The following is a 14,349-nucleotide window of genomic DNA, read 5'->3' as shown; positions in this document are numbered from 1 at the left end:
TATATATATATATATATATATATATATATATATATATATATATATATATATATATATATATATATATATATATATATATATATATATGGCTATTTTGCATATCTCTATCTACCCTTTTCTTCTACGCGCAAAGCTTGTATATTCCTTCTTTGGTCTTTTATTTATCTTTTACACAAAAATAAAGTAGTTTCCGTAATTCAAGTTGATAATGAAAGTTCAAAATGATCTTACTTTTAACTGGTGTCAAAAAAGAGACAGAATTAGTTTTGAGAATTGTAATAATGAAAGACTAAAATATTCTAATTTATTCATGTGTCAGCAAAAGAGGCTGAGTCACTTTGGTAAGTTATTTAACCTAAAAGTTGTATAGATAAATACAAAACATATTTAAAAAGAATTCACAGAAAAATTTGCGTAAACAACCTAATTAAACATTTACCAACCAACAGTACTGTAAAAGCACTTTGTTCCGTACGGATTTTAATGTTGCAGCCAATCTTGCATCTTCCTTCGGAAACTCAATCTTCATTGAAAATATTTCACAACTTCACTTCATGTTCTGATGACCACTTTCACTGATTGCATGCATAAGGTACGGTTGAATAAGGCTGTGTTGTCCACTTTTCATTTTCTCAAAAACAAATTTTCATTTGCAAATTATAATAAACGAATATTCTTCCAAAAAATACAAAGGAGATCATTTTACAAACTAAAGAAGAATACATATAGAAAGTTATCAAATAATTGTTTGTATAGAGAAGGTTCAAATTTTCGAAAAAAAATGTCTTGATTCCTTTTTGAAATCTTATATTCTCAGCTTTTAGCCAAGGAAAAAAGAACAGAGTAGAAAATGATAGATTGCAGTATATAAAATTATATCCTAAGTTTACTTGATTTGTTGAAAGTATATGTGTCGATTATTCAACAAAGTACTTATTTTCAATAGCTCCACCAACTATACAATAATATAAAAAAAAAAAATTATGGGCCATCTGTCAAACTTAGAAGGTGAACAGCTCAAAGTTTGTACGAAATGGCAATTAAAAGGAGAATAGGCTAAGTAGAAGATTGTGGATAAAACCATGACCTGAATTTGGTCATAGATGTCTAATTAGGTGGTGTTCATCCTTCTTACGTTGTTAGTATAATTTTGTTCACATAAATTATAATGTGAGATGCAATTCTATTTTGGGAAATTTCTTATGGCAGATAAATTACTAGAAATAAAATAAGTAATGTATTGTTAAAACTTGTTAGGCATGTTTAATTTGTGGTGATTATTTGAGTTTTGTGAAGTTTAAGAAGTGGTTAATAGGTAGTGGTGGTGGTGATGGAAATGCCAAGTGTCAGAAGAGAAAGTGACTTTTGTTTGTCCTTTTCAATTAGTGCCAATTCATACCTTGGGAACTTCAAACACACGAGAAAGTACTTTTTAATGTGAGTGGGAATCAATCAGATAGATAGGAAGCTCAAACAGCTCCATTACACTTCACCTAAAATATCAAATATATCAGTGATAAACTACTTTTTAATTTTAATTTATTTTCACGTTTCAAATTCTTCAAATTTATAGGTTCTCATAACAAACCTAACTAGGAAATTTAGGTATAACGTAGTTTCACACTTTTAATAAAAAATTGTTTTTATCTAATGTCTTACGAATAATTGTTATTTTTTTTTTTATCTTGAACAAAACATGTTTTATTTGTTCGTTTTGTCAAATAAAAAAAATGGAATGTTTTCTTTTTCTGGAGAAATTGGTGGAGCCCGCTGATTTAGAAGCGTACATCTAGATGAAAACTTTTACCAGTGGTCTGCCACTGCAACTCTGAAGATGGAAATAATATACATTTTGATAAATATTTTTACACTTAATGTAAAATTTATATATCACCATTTAACAAAATATGGAATGAACTTAGAGAAGAATAAGGATGTTAATAGCATGCAAAAAAGCTAAACAAATTCTTCATTCTTCTTTATTTTTTCTCCGATCTTTCTCTGTCCTCACCTAAAACAAAATCAAAATTTCTCTACGTTTTTTTACATTAATTTCGTGGTCTACAAGCTAGTAATTTATTAAAAATGTAAACATTAATGAAATGGAGTCAAAGTCCTCTTAATTTAACACATACTTATATAAAAGTCTACTTAAAATGTTAATACTTTAAATGTCATCGATCATGCACACATGACACTTATTATTGTAATGAAATGTCATCAATCATCAATAATATTCACATCACATATATCAAAGCTTATTAAAAATATTGATAATATTTCAATGGAATCAAATATCATCAATTAGATATACTTTATTGATATCGAAACTTATTACAAATATTAATGGTAACTCAGTAGAATTAGAATTAAGTGTTTCTCTTTACACTTATTCTAGTAAACCATACATAAATATCTTCTTTCCTAATGTGTATACTATTTAATATCAAACCACGTAAAAAAAAAAAATTAAACATTACAATACCATTTGACACTATAAAGTTATTTATAGCTATCTATTACAGTGTCAGTCCAATAAAACATAAGACAAGTGACACTAGTATAAGAAAAAGATTCGACACCGATTATTTTTAAGGTTTTATTTCAATCCCACAATTTAAAGCTTATGATAAGGTTAATGAACAAACATTTGAAAAATCTCTTCAAGGCTCATAATGCTCCATAAAGCTTAGAACTTAAATAAAATAAAAATCATGACTTTATAGAATAACATAAGCAATTAAATGTTTCACAATTTTATTTTAATTTTGTAAGTTCGTTAAGCGAGAAAGGTAGTTTGTTGGATGGACATTTCGTTTCTCTTTTTAAAATTTTAAGTTATATTTGGGTATGATGTCCTTAAGTTTTCTTTCAAGATTTCTTAAGTTTCTTAAACATTATGTCTATATATAGGGGTACCAAATATATATGTAGACACCTTGGATGAGCATTATATGAAAATTAACTTTTCACTGAGAGAATTATCTTTGTTTTTGGATTATAACTCTGATTCTTATTAACGATGGATTTCTTTGTGGTGAATTTTCCTTAGCATATCAATCTATTAGATTGTGGTATCTTCAACTCCGATTCTTATCAAAGATGACAACTTTGTGTAAAATCTTCATTGACTTATCAATCGCTACTAGATATTAGAATTCCATCTTTGTCTTATTGTGTTTTTCTCTAATATATTTTTGTTTGTCTCTTGAGGATTCAAATTCAGAAGTGATATTAATATTTAATGAATATGATTGTATCATTTGGCATCAGAGCATATCATATAGTATTCATATTGTGACATCTGGTATTAGAACTTGGTTTCAGGTTTGATTTCCTCTTCTATCTTATTTTTTGTCATATGAGGAAAACATAAAAAAAGTTGAATGTTTGTGTTTTGTGTTTTGTTTTGAAATTCAATTTGTTCATTATACTTAGAATTTTATAAGGAGTGAAACCCCTAAGGTTTTATCCAACTCTATTGAGTTTTTAATTTTTCATGTTCTTTGTTTAAATTGTGTATTTCTACATTTTTTCATGAAAATTATTTGGTTTTGGGTTTTTTCGTTAATTATAGCCTCAATTAAGTGTTTACTTTGATTTTGAATGAGTTTTAGTATTTGAAGGGTAATCTATTTAATTTTGTTTGTTTGTGGTTGAACTTTAAAATTGAAAAAGAAACAAAAGAATAGGTATGGATCCAAGAGAAACAAATATATATTGAAAGAAAAGAAAAAGAAAAGGTATGGATCCAAGAGCAAAAAATAAAAATAAAAATTTAAGAGTTCAACATAAATTTTTGCTGCAATTTTTATTTGTGGTTTATTGATCTTTTGAATTGCAATCAATCATTTTCTTAGAGTCTTCACATTGACTCCTTTAACTCTTTTTTATAGGCCTATTATTTTCTATTTTATTTTTTTGGGACTTTTAAAATTCCTTAAAGTTTTGTTTAGAGTTTTGTATTTTCTTTCACCTCTTGAATTAAGATTTAGATCTCGCAACATTATACTAGAAATAAATCGAAAACTCTAGTTGGTTATAGATTCTTGATATTAATACACATTTAAGCAATTATTGAGAAATCATACTAAAGTTTGACGAGAACAATGAATGATTTGCATAAGTACATAGACAAGAACAATAGTTGTGGAGTGAAAAATAATGAGGTGAAATCCTCTCATATCCTCTACTCCACTCAATCTATATAATATATACTAATATCAATATTTTCCAATTGCAAAAAAAAAATAAAAATAAACTACCAATATGCTTGTTAAATCCCTATGCATATGATAAACCACATTCATCTTACTACAAATAACTTGCTGCACTTGCCAATATGTCACATAACTGGATAAATCTTTTAAAACTTTATACTGTGTGATGTTGGAGATTTTCGGGCTTAAGCCTAATGAACATAAAATTCATAGTCCAAATTACCTCTATGAATTTTTAGTTGGATTATTTGGTAGTTTTAACAATTGCAAAAAAAAAATTCATTTTTTGTTTTTCTCTCAAATAGATATCAAACACGACGTAAGTTTAATATATATATATATATATATATATATATATATATATATATATATTAGAAGTAGTAACAACCAATTAAAAGTGCAACAACCAATGAAAATGCAACATAAAAACCCAAAAATGAAACTAGCTCTGAAGGTGAGGAAGAAAACAGGTGTTGTTGTGAGGGTCAGGAGAAAAACACACACAATAGTGGTTCAAAAATCGTCGCCGCAGTTGTCCTAGAACATGCACAAGAATTGCACCAAAAGTCAATGAAAAGGAATTTTAATCAATGCAAATGAAAGATAATGGTCCCAAACGGAATATAATTGGTGTAAAATGATTTTAAACAATGCAAAGTGGAAGAAAACTTACCTGAACGTTAATGACGAACAAGAGAAAGTCGAGGAAGAAGTTGAACGCAGCAAGAGAGAAAACGCCTAACTGGTGCTCACGTTCTGGAATGGGTAAAAATGCAGAGTATTTGACGTCGACCCCCTTTCCTAGTCGACATCTAAGTGCTCTAAAACGTCGGCCCCCTTTTAGCCGATGTCTAAGTGGTAAAAAAAATTAATATTGATGCCCAAAATGAGATAATTTCAAACATTTTTTACTTTTGTGGGGAGGGAGGTTGATGCCTAAGTGACAAAAAAAAGTTAATATTGGCGTCCAAATGAGATATTTTCGGACATGTTTGATGTCTGTGATGGGGAAAGCCAACGTCTAATTGCAAGTAGACATCGGAAGGCCTGTAGTCGAGGTCTAAAGACAATAAAATAGTGACTTTTCAATCCTATATGCAGACAATTTGACGTATATACTTTATTTGACATCGGGACACATTTAACTGATTTCTATAATATCATTTTATTTACAAAACTGTCATCGGTCTTTTTTTTATATTGAATTTCTTTTCGTTAGATGTTAAACACTTAACGTTAATATTTGAACTATGACTTATTTTATATTGATTTATTTGTCGTGATAAGAAAATAAATATATTAAAAAAAAGTGATTTATTTGTCGTGATAAGAAAATAAATATATTAAAAAAAAGAAACCGAAAAGATAAAACTAGTATAAAAAAGTTCCATGAAACAAAAGTAACTAAATTTATGCATAAATTTAAGTTACTTTTTTATTTACATAAATTATATTTTTTAATTTAATTTAATTTACAAAAGGATATTCTTTAGAAAAAATTTATTTACATAAACTTAACAAGATTAGTAGTAAATAAAAGTTATTACTTTTTTAGGACAGAAAGGATCAGTTACGGCCACAAATGTGGTTAAAAGGATAAATTTATCCATAGTAATGAAATCTAACTCATGAACAACAAGTTTGTCCCTAAGCATGTTTGATGAAGTTAAAAGCGAAAGTGTGGTACAATAATTGAGCAAAACCACATATTTCGGTATATAAGAAATCGAATTACGAGCAGTGAAACCAATTAATGATAAGCAATAAAGCAAAAGAGAAACAAAATTCAACCACAAAGAACTATATTTCAATTGTAACAGTTTCATGATATTTCAAAAGAAACTGTTACAATTAAATGTAACAGTTTCTTCGTTTAGAAAAAAGTTTGCTTTGTTTTCCCAACATAATTTAATCAGATTAAATAATACTTTTCGTCCCTAGTTTTATTACAAAATATTAAATTGATCTCTGTTTTTTTTATACGTTATAGTTTAGTTTTTATTTCAAAATTTTGATAGAATAAGATCTTTTCCATTAATACTATACTAATATTATTAAAAAAAAATGTCATGGGACGTGATTTTTTTAATTTTTATAATATTTTTTAAATTTTTATTTTTATTTTTTATTTTTTTAAAAAAATAAAAATTTGTTACATGTGATACTGACATTATGTCACCTGGTAATAATAGTACAGTGTCACCTATATCTGTCATGTCAAATATCATTATTTTAGTCTCAATTGAATTTTTGCATTTTTATTTTGAATCAATTCAGTTTTAATTCTTTTCTAAAAAATTAAACTATTTTACTTTGAAACCAAATTTAATTTTATAAATAAATATTATAAAAATATTTTATTAAAAAAGTTTAACAAAATTAAGTTTCTTTACATCTATATTAAATTTTATTTAAAATTATTTTATAATTATTAATAGAAAGTAATTTTAATAAAAAAAAGTTCAAAATTAATTTCAACTAATACCATAAACTAGCTCATACATTACATTTCCTAAAATAAATTAAATTTATCAACTTTTTCAATTTTTTAAAATAATTATATATTTTAAAATGACTAAATTTAATAATTTTTATATAAATGTTTGAGTTTGTTTTAAAAATAGTAATTTTACAAATTCAATTGTAAAATTGTAAAATTGTAAAATAACTTTAAGCAATTTCGTAAAAGTTTGAAAAAAATGAATTTGAAATTTGAAAAAAAAAATCAATGTAAATATAAACTTAATCTTACTAAAAATAATTAATAAAAATATCAATTTTAATAGAAATATTTGTATAAGATTTATGTAAAATTAAAAATTTAAAGAATGACAAAATTGTTTCATTTAAAAAAAATAAATTGAATTGACACAAAAAAAATATAGAAATCAAATCAAAATTAAGACAATAAACTTGACATGATAATGACATATGAGAGTACATCACATTAGTATATGTAACACGATATTAACTTCACACATAATAAAAATTTTACTTAAAAAAAAAATAAAAGATAATCATGAACTTAAACATAAGACTTCGTAATGTTAGTTCAATATTAATGGGAAAAACTTAATTACATCAAATTTATCAAAATACAGGCTAAATAAAAAAATGACTAATTTAATGTTTTTCTAAGAAAATAGGACAAATAACATTACTTAACATTTTAATTACGTCATTATTTAACTCGTATGATAGTTTTTGTCTTTTGTATTTATAGAAAAAAAATAGAGCTTCCTTTTGAACGCGTTCATGACATAACATCTCAGTTTTTTTAGCTTTAATTTCCGAATTATTAGTGTGGTTTTGTTTACGTATTCATTCTTTTGTAGCATTTTTGTGGTTCTCAATTTTCAGGACCCTACATTTTTTAAATATCTATTGCTAATTTCCTTCAATAGATAAATAGATAAATAGGAACTAAAAAATATTATATTTAAATACAGGACCCTACAGTGATATAGCCGAGTGCTGGGAATCCTAATCCATGTTTGGTCGGGCATTATAAATAATTCAAACGTGCCTCTTTCTATACCATAATAATTCAAATGTACTTTTTATATTTCTCAACATCTGTAAAATAATTTTATTTTAACATCTAAACTTAATTTAATTAGTTTTATATTTGCTATAAATGTTTTACGGTTTTGCTAACGTGCGTTTCTTTTACCCATTAACGTATGTTTGAAAAATACTTTAAAAATTGAAAAGTGAAAGTATTTAATAACTCAAAATTTATTTTAACGTAAATTTTTGTTTAATTACATACTTTAACGTAAATTATTTTGATTGTAGGGAAACATTGATAAATACGATGCAAAACTTCATTTTTTCTTTATGCTTTCTCTCTTCACGGTCAAACAGAAAGAAAATGAAAATCGTGAGACATTAATTTTTCCGCAATATCAAATAAAATATTTAAAAAATTGTCCATTCTTTAAAAAAATGGTGTGATCGTTTAAGTAACAACTTATAAATTAAAGAACGTCAATAAGCAATAGAGATAAAAACAAAAATAAAAAGTTTACAAAAGTCAATATTAATTAATACAAAAGAAGTTTACAAAAACCAAAAAATTATTTAAGTAAGTAAAAAAGAAACACTCATCATGAGGAAGAGTGTTTAGGTTATTCAATGTATAAGTCATCATCAGTATTTCGCAAATTACAGTATTAAACAGAACGTATGTAATAAATGAATGTTATTAGTTTTATTAAATACAGAATAAAATTTTGCATAGAAGCGCATTTATTTAACGTGTGTAGTTATTAATACATAATAATATTATTGATGTAAGAGTGTAAAATGGAATAATGTTAAAATATTAGAAAGAAAGGAAAGATTTTGATGCATGCAGTGGATGAGGCGGCGTGACAGAAAACTTGGCGTAAAGAAATGCAGAGAATATTCGGCGAAACAAAAACGAAGGAAGATGGGTGAGAAAGAGAAAAGGGAAGGGTCAAAATTGACAGCTAGAAATTGTAATGTGTTGTTGTGTGTGTGTGTGTGGCATTAATTAACAGAGGCATGGATTTTGAGTTTAATTTGTGATACACGCAAATCGCAGAAATGTGAATAGGAACAGTAACAGGAAGAGGATTCATTGGTTACTGCTAAAAACAAAAGAACAAAGTAAAGAAAGTCAAGCCGACAAGCTAAAAAAATCCTCCAACTTTTGCACGTTCTCTCTCTCTCTTTCTCTTTCTTTCTCATGGTCATGGTCATAATCATATTCATACCATCCATTTTTTAAATGGTTTAGACCAAACCAAATTCTCCATTCTCCTATGGCCAATGACATTCATCAAGGGTCACTCTTCTCTTCCCTCCTCAATTCTATTCTATTCCATTCTGTTCTACTATCAAACCAAACCCACACAAGAAGAAAACAACACAAAAAGTTGTCATTTTGACTGGGACCAACTTTTTAGTAATTATGCTAATAAAGATTGAAAAAGTAAAAGGCATGGAAAAAAATGATTCAATTGTTATTTGATATTAAAATTCTTGTACACCTGCTACCATAAACACATGAAGGAGTTTAAAGACCAGCACTTTGAAATGGTGTATATGTATGTACTCTAACTTAGATATGACAAGAAAACTAACTGTCCAGAAACAATCGAGAGTTTTCTATAGACAATCATTATGGAAGCAAGTCAAAAGTAGAGGTGCCAAAGTTAGGGTCCCTCTCTTCTAAGCTAAGATTAACAAAAACTCTTATGTACCACCTTAACTCCTAAACTCCTAAGCTCCTCCTCCTATAGCGCGGGAAATAAACACTTTTAAGGTTTACTTCCTTCTCAATCTGAAAACTATGCAAAGACCAAATTCTCAATGGATGCTGTCATTCTCTACAGTCAAGGGGACCAATCTTCAATCCGCAGAACAAACAGCTTGGTGGACATGCTCTGCTAAATCTCCTGGTCCACCGTATACAATAATACCTCTCTACCTTCGAGTATTAGCCCGGTTCCTATTGTGAAAACCGGGCTTCGCATGTGGATTTCGGTAGTTAACATTCTTCGGGAGATCATTTATTTCCATAACTTGGATTGTTCTCTGTCTCTTGGCTGCATGTAAAAATTAAATGTCAGTTTCATCAATGAGGAATCTCCACAGAAAAACTTCTAATGTATGTGATTTATTGTCCCGAGCTCTAAGTTCTAAAAGTTGATCCACCAAATCCAAAACACTTATGGCAAGGAAATCAACTTCTGTGAATAGAAACTACTGGATATAGATTTTGGAAAAGGAATGACATACCATTTTCAGCTTGTTGATAACTCTCCTGAAGTCTCCTCTTGGTGGCTTCTAGCTTCACTTGGACAGCCGCATCATCTGAATGCATGGGTTTCTGATATAGAAAAACAAAAAACAAGGTCAGAGAGAACAGAAACATACAAGTTTGATTCACGGAGATATTTTTCTTACATCTAGATGACCAATGGGAGGCCTCCTTGTGATTGAATTGTTCTCTATTTTTTGCTGCATCTTTGGCTCCACATTGCTTTTTCTCTGCATATTATTAGATGGGAGGGGTCTGCCAGGGCCAGAATCAGAGCTTACTGGCTTATTTGGCCTCACTGGCACATCAGCAACATTTCTCTTTGCTTGTTCACTCTTATCCTCCCTGTTAGGGATGGCTGGCTTTCTGCCATTATTGTCACGGTTCTTGTGGGATGGACCACTTGGTCGAGGATCTGAAACAATATTTGCCAATCATAATCATTAATATAAGATCTGGGGCAGTAAAATACAGAACACAAAAGATAAGTTATAATAAATTCAACTTACTTCCATCATCATCCATGCCATCAAAGAACTTTACAGCATTGAGGAATGTGACAATCAACAGAGAAAAGTACAAGTCAGTCTCTGTATACAAAAAAAGTCACAACAAAAGAAAGGCGGATAAATCACAAGCAAATACCTGAGAAAGTTCCATGGAACCAGTTGGAGCAACAAAGAAGGCCCCTTCATCCATANGAGGCGATGGAAGTCCTTCTTCTTCTTCATCATCAACAACAGATGGATTGACTGAATCGGGTGTGCCTTCATCTGAAGCTACAAAACATAAATGAAGCCATTATCAAACATGAAATAATTTATAAGTATAGAAAAAGGCTGCAGGGTGATTCTGAGATTGTAAGGCAGATAAATATTTGTACCTGCAATAGCATTGGTAGCAGTGGCCTTCACCCAATCATCAACCATTCGTTTCCAGTCACTACATGTGCAGGTGGAAAAGTTTAGAATGGATGTTGTTCAGCACACAAGTGAACAAATTAAACAGCTTGCAAATCAACACAACTTGGCTAATTTAAGATGATGAGACGTGCTAGCAGAAATATGATTTGCATGGAACTTTAATCGACTATTCATCTATCCATCAAAGCTAAAAAATCATTCCCTGTGAGATGAACTAAGAAGCAAGATAAGAACTACATCTAAAATCGGATGACTCTAATAATGGAATATCAGTNAGAAGCACAGCAAAAATGGATTGTATTGACCTTCACTCTCTCTCTCACACACACAACAAGAATAACAAACCACTAATTGGAATCGAAAAAACCACCTAGAAGCCATTACACATTGATCCATGTAATAGAAGATCAAAAGACTAAACTAGCATATAAAATAAACCAGTTAATCAAATGATACAAAGAGGACAAACAAACATCAGCAAAAAAACTAATACGTACTCGATAAGAGTTTTTGCAAGTTGACGAATTTCCTTTGATCCTCGTTTTCGGAGANGATTGACAGCCTTTCCAATCTCAGTTGCCTGGCAAAGTTAATCCATAAGAGTTAGAGGAGTGGACTAGGGAGGAACAAAACAAATTGTCCAAATTTTCAATTGAATGAGTAACAAGGAGAGAATCAAATTCGAACCTTAAGACAATCCACTGTTAGCTCCATCAGCTGAAGCCTCCTTAGCGATTCAAATAAGACAGACTCAGACTGAAACAACAAGAAACAAAGAAGATTCAGCAAAACTAAAACCTTCAAAGAAAAACCAAAATGTCATTGGACAAAACCCACATTTGTTAGAAACAACAAAGCACCCCAGACAAAAATAAAATCAATCACAAAGAAGAAAAGAAAGTGAAGAATGAGAGGGGGTGAGAGTAAGACAAACCTCTTCTTCACGGTTAAGCAGAACATCTTTNATCCTCAAAATCTCCCCCATATACTGAGTCTCTTCATCCATCTCNTCAGTTAATGCCTCAGCCTCACCAAAACTGTAGTTGCTAACACCATTCACATCAATCTCTGCATCCTCATCTCCACCTTCATTGACCTTGCTCTCTTTGCTTGCTCCTGCCAACTCACCCTCATTTCTTTCTACCCCATTCTTACAGCCTTCATCATCACTCTCTTTACCAACTCCCCTCGCAGCCAACTCCACACGGTCACAACCCACACAGCGAGTCAACCTGGAACAGAACAGCCTCTCTGCAATCGCATCCCTCTTCACTCTAAACTCCTTGGGACAATCCGTAGCCGCCACGATTATAGCGTTTTCAATTATCTCAAAAATATCCGAATTCGCAGACACAAAGTACTCCCTCCACTCATCCACTGACCAAGACTTCATCCTCACAGATCCAAAACTTGAACACGAAATCGACAGTTCAAATTCCGCTTCTCATCAATGTGATCGTCACTCGGATACTGCCGCCTCGATCCCTGCGCACACCAATCACGAACAAGGGTCAAAAAGGTAATAAAAGATAATCGGTAATCAATGAATAAAGATTGTAAATTGAAAATTGAAAATTGAAAAGTCATTTCACTAAGTCTTATTTCTTAATTTTGGGGCGAGACCCAGTTTGGAAAAATTGGATTGGATTAATGTTTGGCAGAAGGGGGAGTGGATAGGCATGGTCTAACACAAACCAACAGGAACACGCATGCGGGCGTAAATGACAAGAAACAACGTTGTGTGTTGCCGTGGTTTGTGTTGTTGTTTAAGATTCCGGCACTTGAAAAGTCTCAGGGGTTAAATAAGAAGAGAAAGAGAAAGAAGGGGTCTTTCTCTCAAAATAAGAACAGCAAAGGAAAAATTGAAGCCACCCAGAAATCAATGAAAAGAAAGAGTGAAAGGAAACAAAACAAAAGAATCCGAGAAATGTTTGTGTCTACCTATGACAGCAGCAGTGTTGTTGTTGTTGCACCGAGGAAATAGAGATAGAGAGAGAGAATAAAAATACCGCGTGCTTAGGAAAGTGGTTGTGGAGAGGAAAAACCAGTTGTGTTGAGAGAGAAAGAAAGGATATAAAGGGTGTGCTGTGTATCGTTGTGGTCTTTTTGGGTGGGTTTTGACTTTGATCAGAAAGACACGATGGTTGAGTTATGGAGAGAAAGCTCTCGCTCTCGCTCTCTGCTCCCTCTTTTTCTCAATATAATTTTTTCATCTTTTGTCCCTTCTTTATTTCTTTATTGCAAAAGATAAAAGATTTAAATCAAAAATATATTATACTATTATTACGTCAACATTATTTTCTGGGATTCGATTATTCATCTAAACACAGAAAATGATCAAAAGATAAAAGATTACGATAAAAAAAATCTATATTATTATCATATCTACGACATTTACTTACAATTTTATTCTTTAATAAATAATTAGTTATAGATTAAAATGATTACATTATTAATTTTACTATTTAAGTTATCATTTTTTAAATTTAACTGTTTCTTTTTAATTTAACTATGTTTTTTAAATTAAATATTCTATTTATAGTAAAAATATTTACTTACAAAATAAACATAAATTATATATATTTATTTTTATGATTATACTTTTATTGTTATTATCTTTTATAATTATAATCTTATTATTTTTTATTATCATGAAAAATATAAATAGATAATTTGATTATTTTTTATTTTCATAAAAAAAATGGAGATAAAAAGATAAAAAAAATGAAGAAATTAAAAGTGGTAAGTAGGTAGTGAATGTAGCACGATATAGATAGGACCAAGGAAGCGGTTCTCAGCGAGCGAGTTTCGTGGGGCCCACCACTCAGATATCAGACTAATCCCTTTGTCTTTCACTTTCACTGTTCTTCCTCTGTCGATGTTAAAAAAAATCTTTCCCCTAACAATAAAGATTTATTATTAACCATTTTCACAACAAAATTAAATTCAACCATAAAATAATTCTCGAATAAATATTTTTAAAAGATTATATTTTTTTCTCTCTTTATTAATTCTTCTTATCAATTATCCTCACATTTAATATTTATTTAAACACTTTCCTTAATTAAGACATATCATCAAACCAAATCTCTTCTGTATTTAATTTTTTTTTAAAATCTGTGTGTTGAATCCATTTTTCACTTTCAACTTCTTTTAAATTTCCTGTTTTACTATAAAATATTAATAAAGTAATGATAGTTTCTGGTTAATGATACACAATTAATTAGTTAATATCCTGAAATTAAATAATTCAATGATTGTTTTGTCCAATTTTATCTTTCCAAAGATATTATTTATTAAAAGTAAATTATCTTATTAAAAACTTATAAGTCTTTCTCTTCTCAAACTAAACTCATAAATTGCATTGCAGTTTGTTAAGATTTATTCACACCTACTTTAATATTACATTCAGTGT

At 29.5% G+C, this 14,349-nt stretch overlaps 1 protein-coding gene across 3 annotated transcripts; it reads right to left on the bottom strand.

The window, feature by feature from the left end:
* Positions 1–8,688: 8,688 nt before the first annotated feature.
* Positions 8,689–13,131, bottom strand: LOC106753882 (probable mediator of RNA polymerase II transcription subunit 26b). 3 transcript variants are annotated; one of them, XM_014635747.2, is made up of 10 exons: positions 12,876–13,131; positions 11,869–12,419; positions 11,622–11,690; positions 11,432–11,514; positions 10,895–10,953; positions 10,657–10,790; positions 10,521–10,548; positions 10,158–10,426; positions 9,990–10,080; positions 8,689–9,796 (listed from the first exon to the last, which is right to left on the bottom strand). In XM_014635747.2, exons 2-10 carry the CDS (start codon positions 12,325–12,327, stop codon positions 9,675–9,677), a joined length of 1,314 nt encoding a protein of 437 aa, XP_014491233.1. In that variant the 5' UTR covers positions 12,328–12,419; positions 12,876–13,131; the 3' UTR covers positions 8,689–9,674. The 3 variants fall into 3 exon arrangements, with proteins under 3 accessions (XP_014491233.1, XP_014491234.1, XP_022633438.1); XM_014635748.2 differs by having other exon boundaries at positions 12,944–13,131; XM_022777717.1 differs by lacking the exon at positions 12,876–13,131 and adding an exon at positions 12,630–12,860.
* Between the last annotated feature and the right edge of the window lie 1,218 nt (positions 13,132–14,349).

The sequence above is a fragment of the Vigna radiata genome, unplaced genomic scaffold (genome assembly GCF_000741045.1).
Source record: "Vigna radiata var. radiata cultivar VC1973A unplaced genomic scaffold, Vradiata_ver6 scaffold_7, whole genome shotgun sequence".
NCBI lineage: Eukaryota > Viridiplantae > Streptophyta > Magnoliopsida > Fabales > Fabaceae > Vigna > Vigna radiata.
Note: the sequence above shows the minus strand (reverse complement) of the source record. Positions and strands in the feature narration are given on the sequence as shown.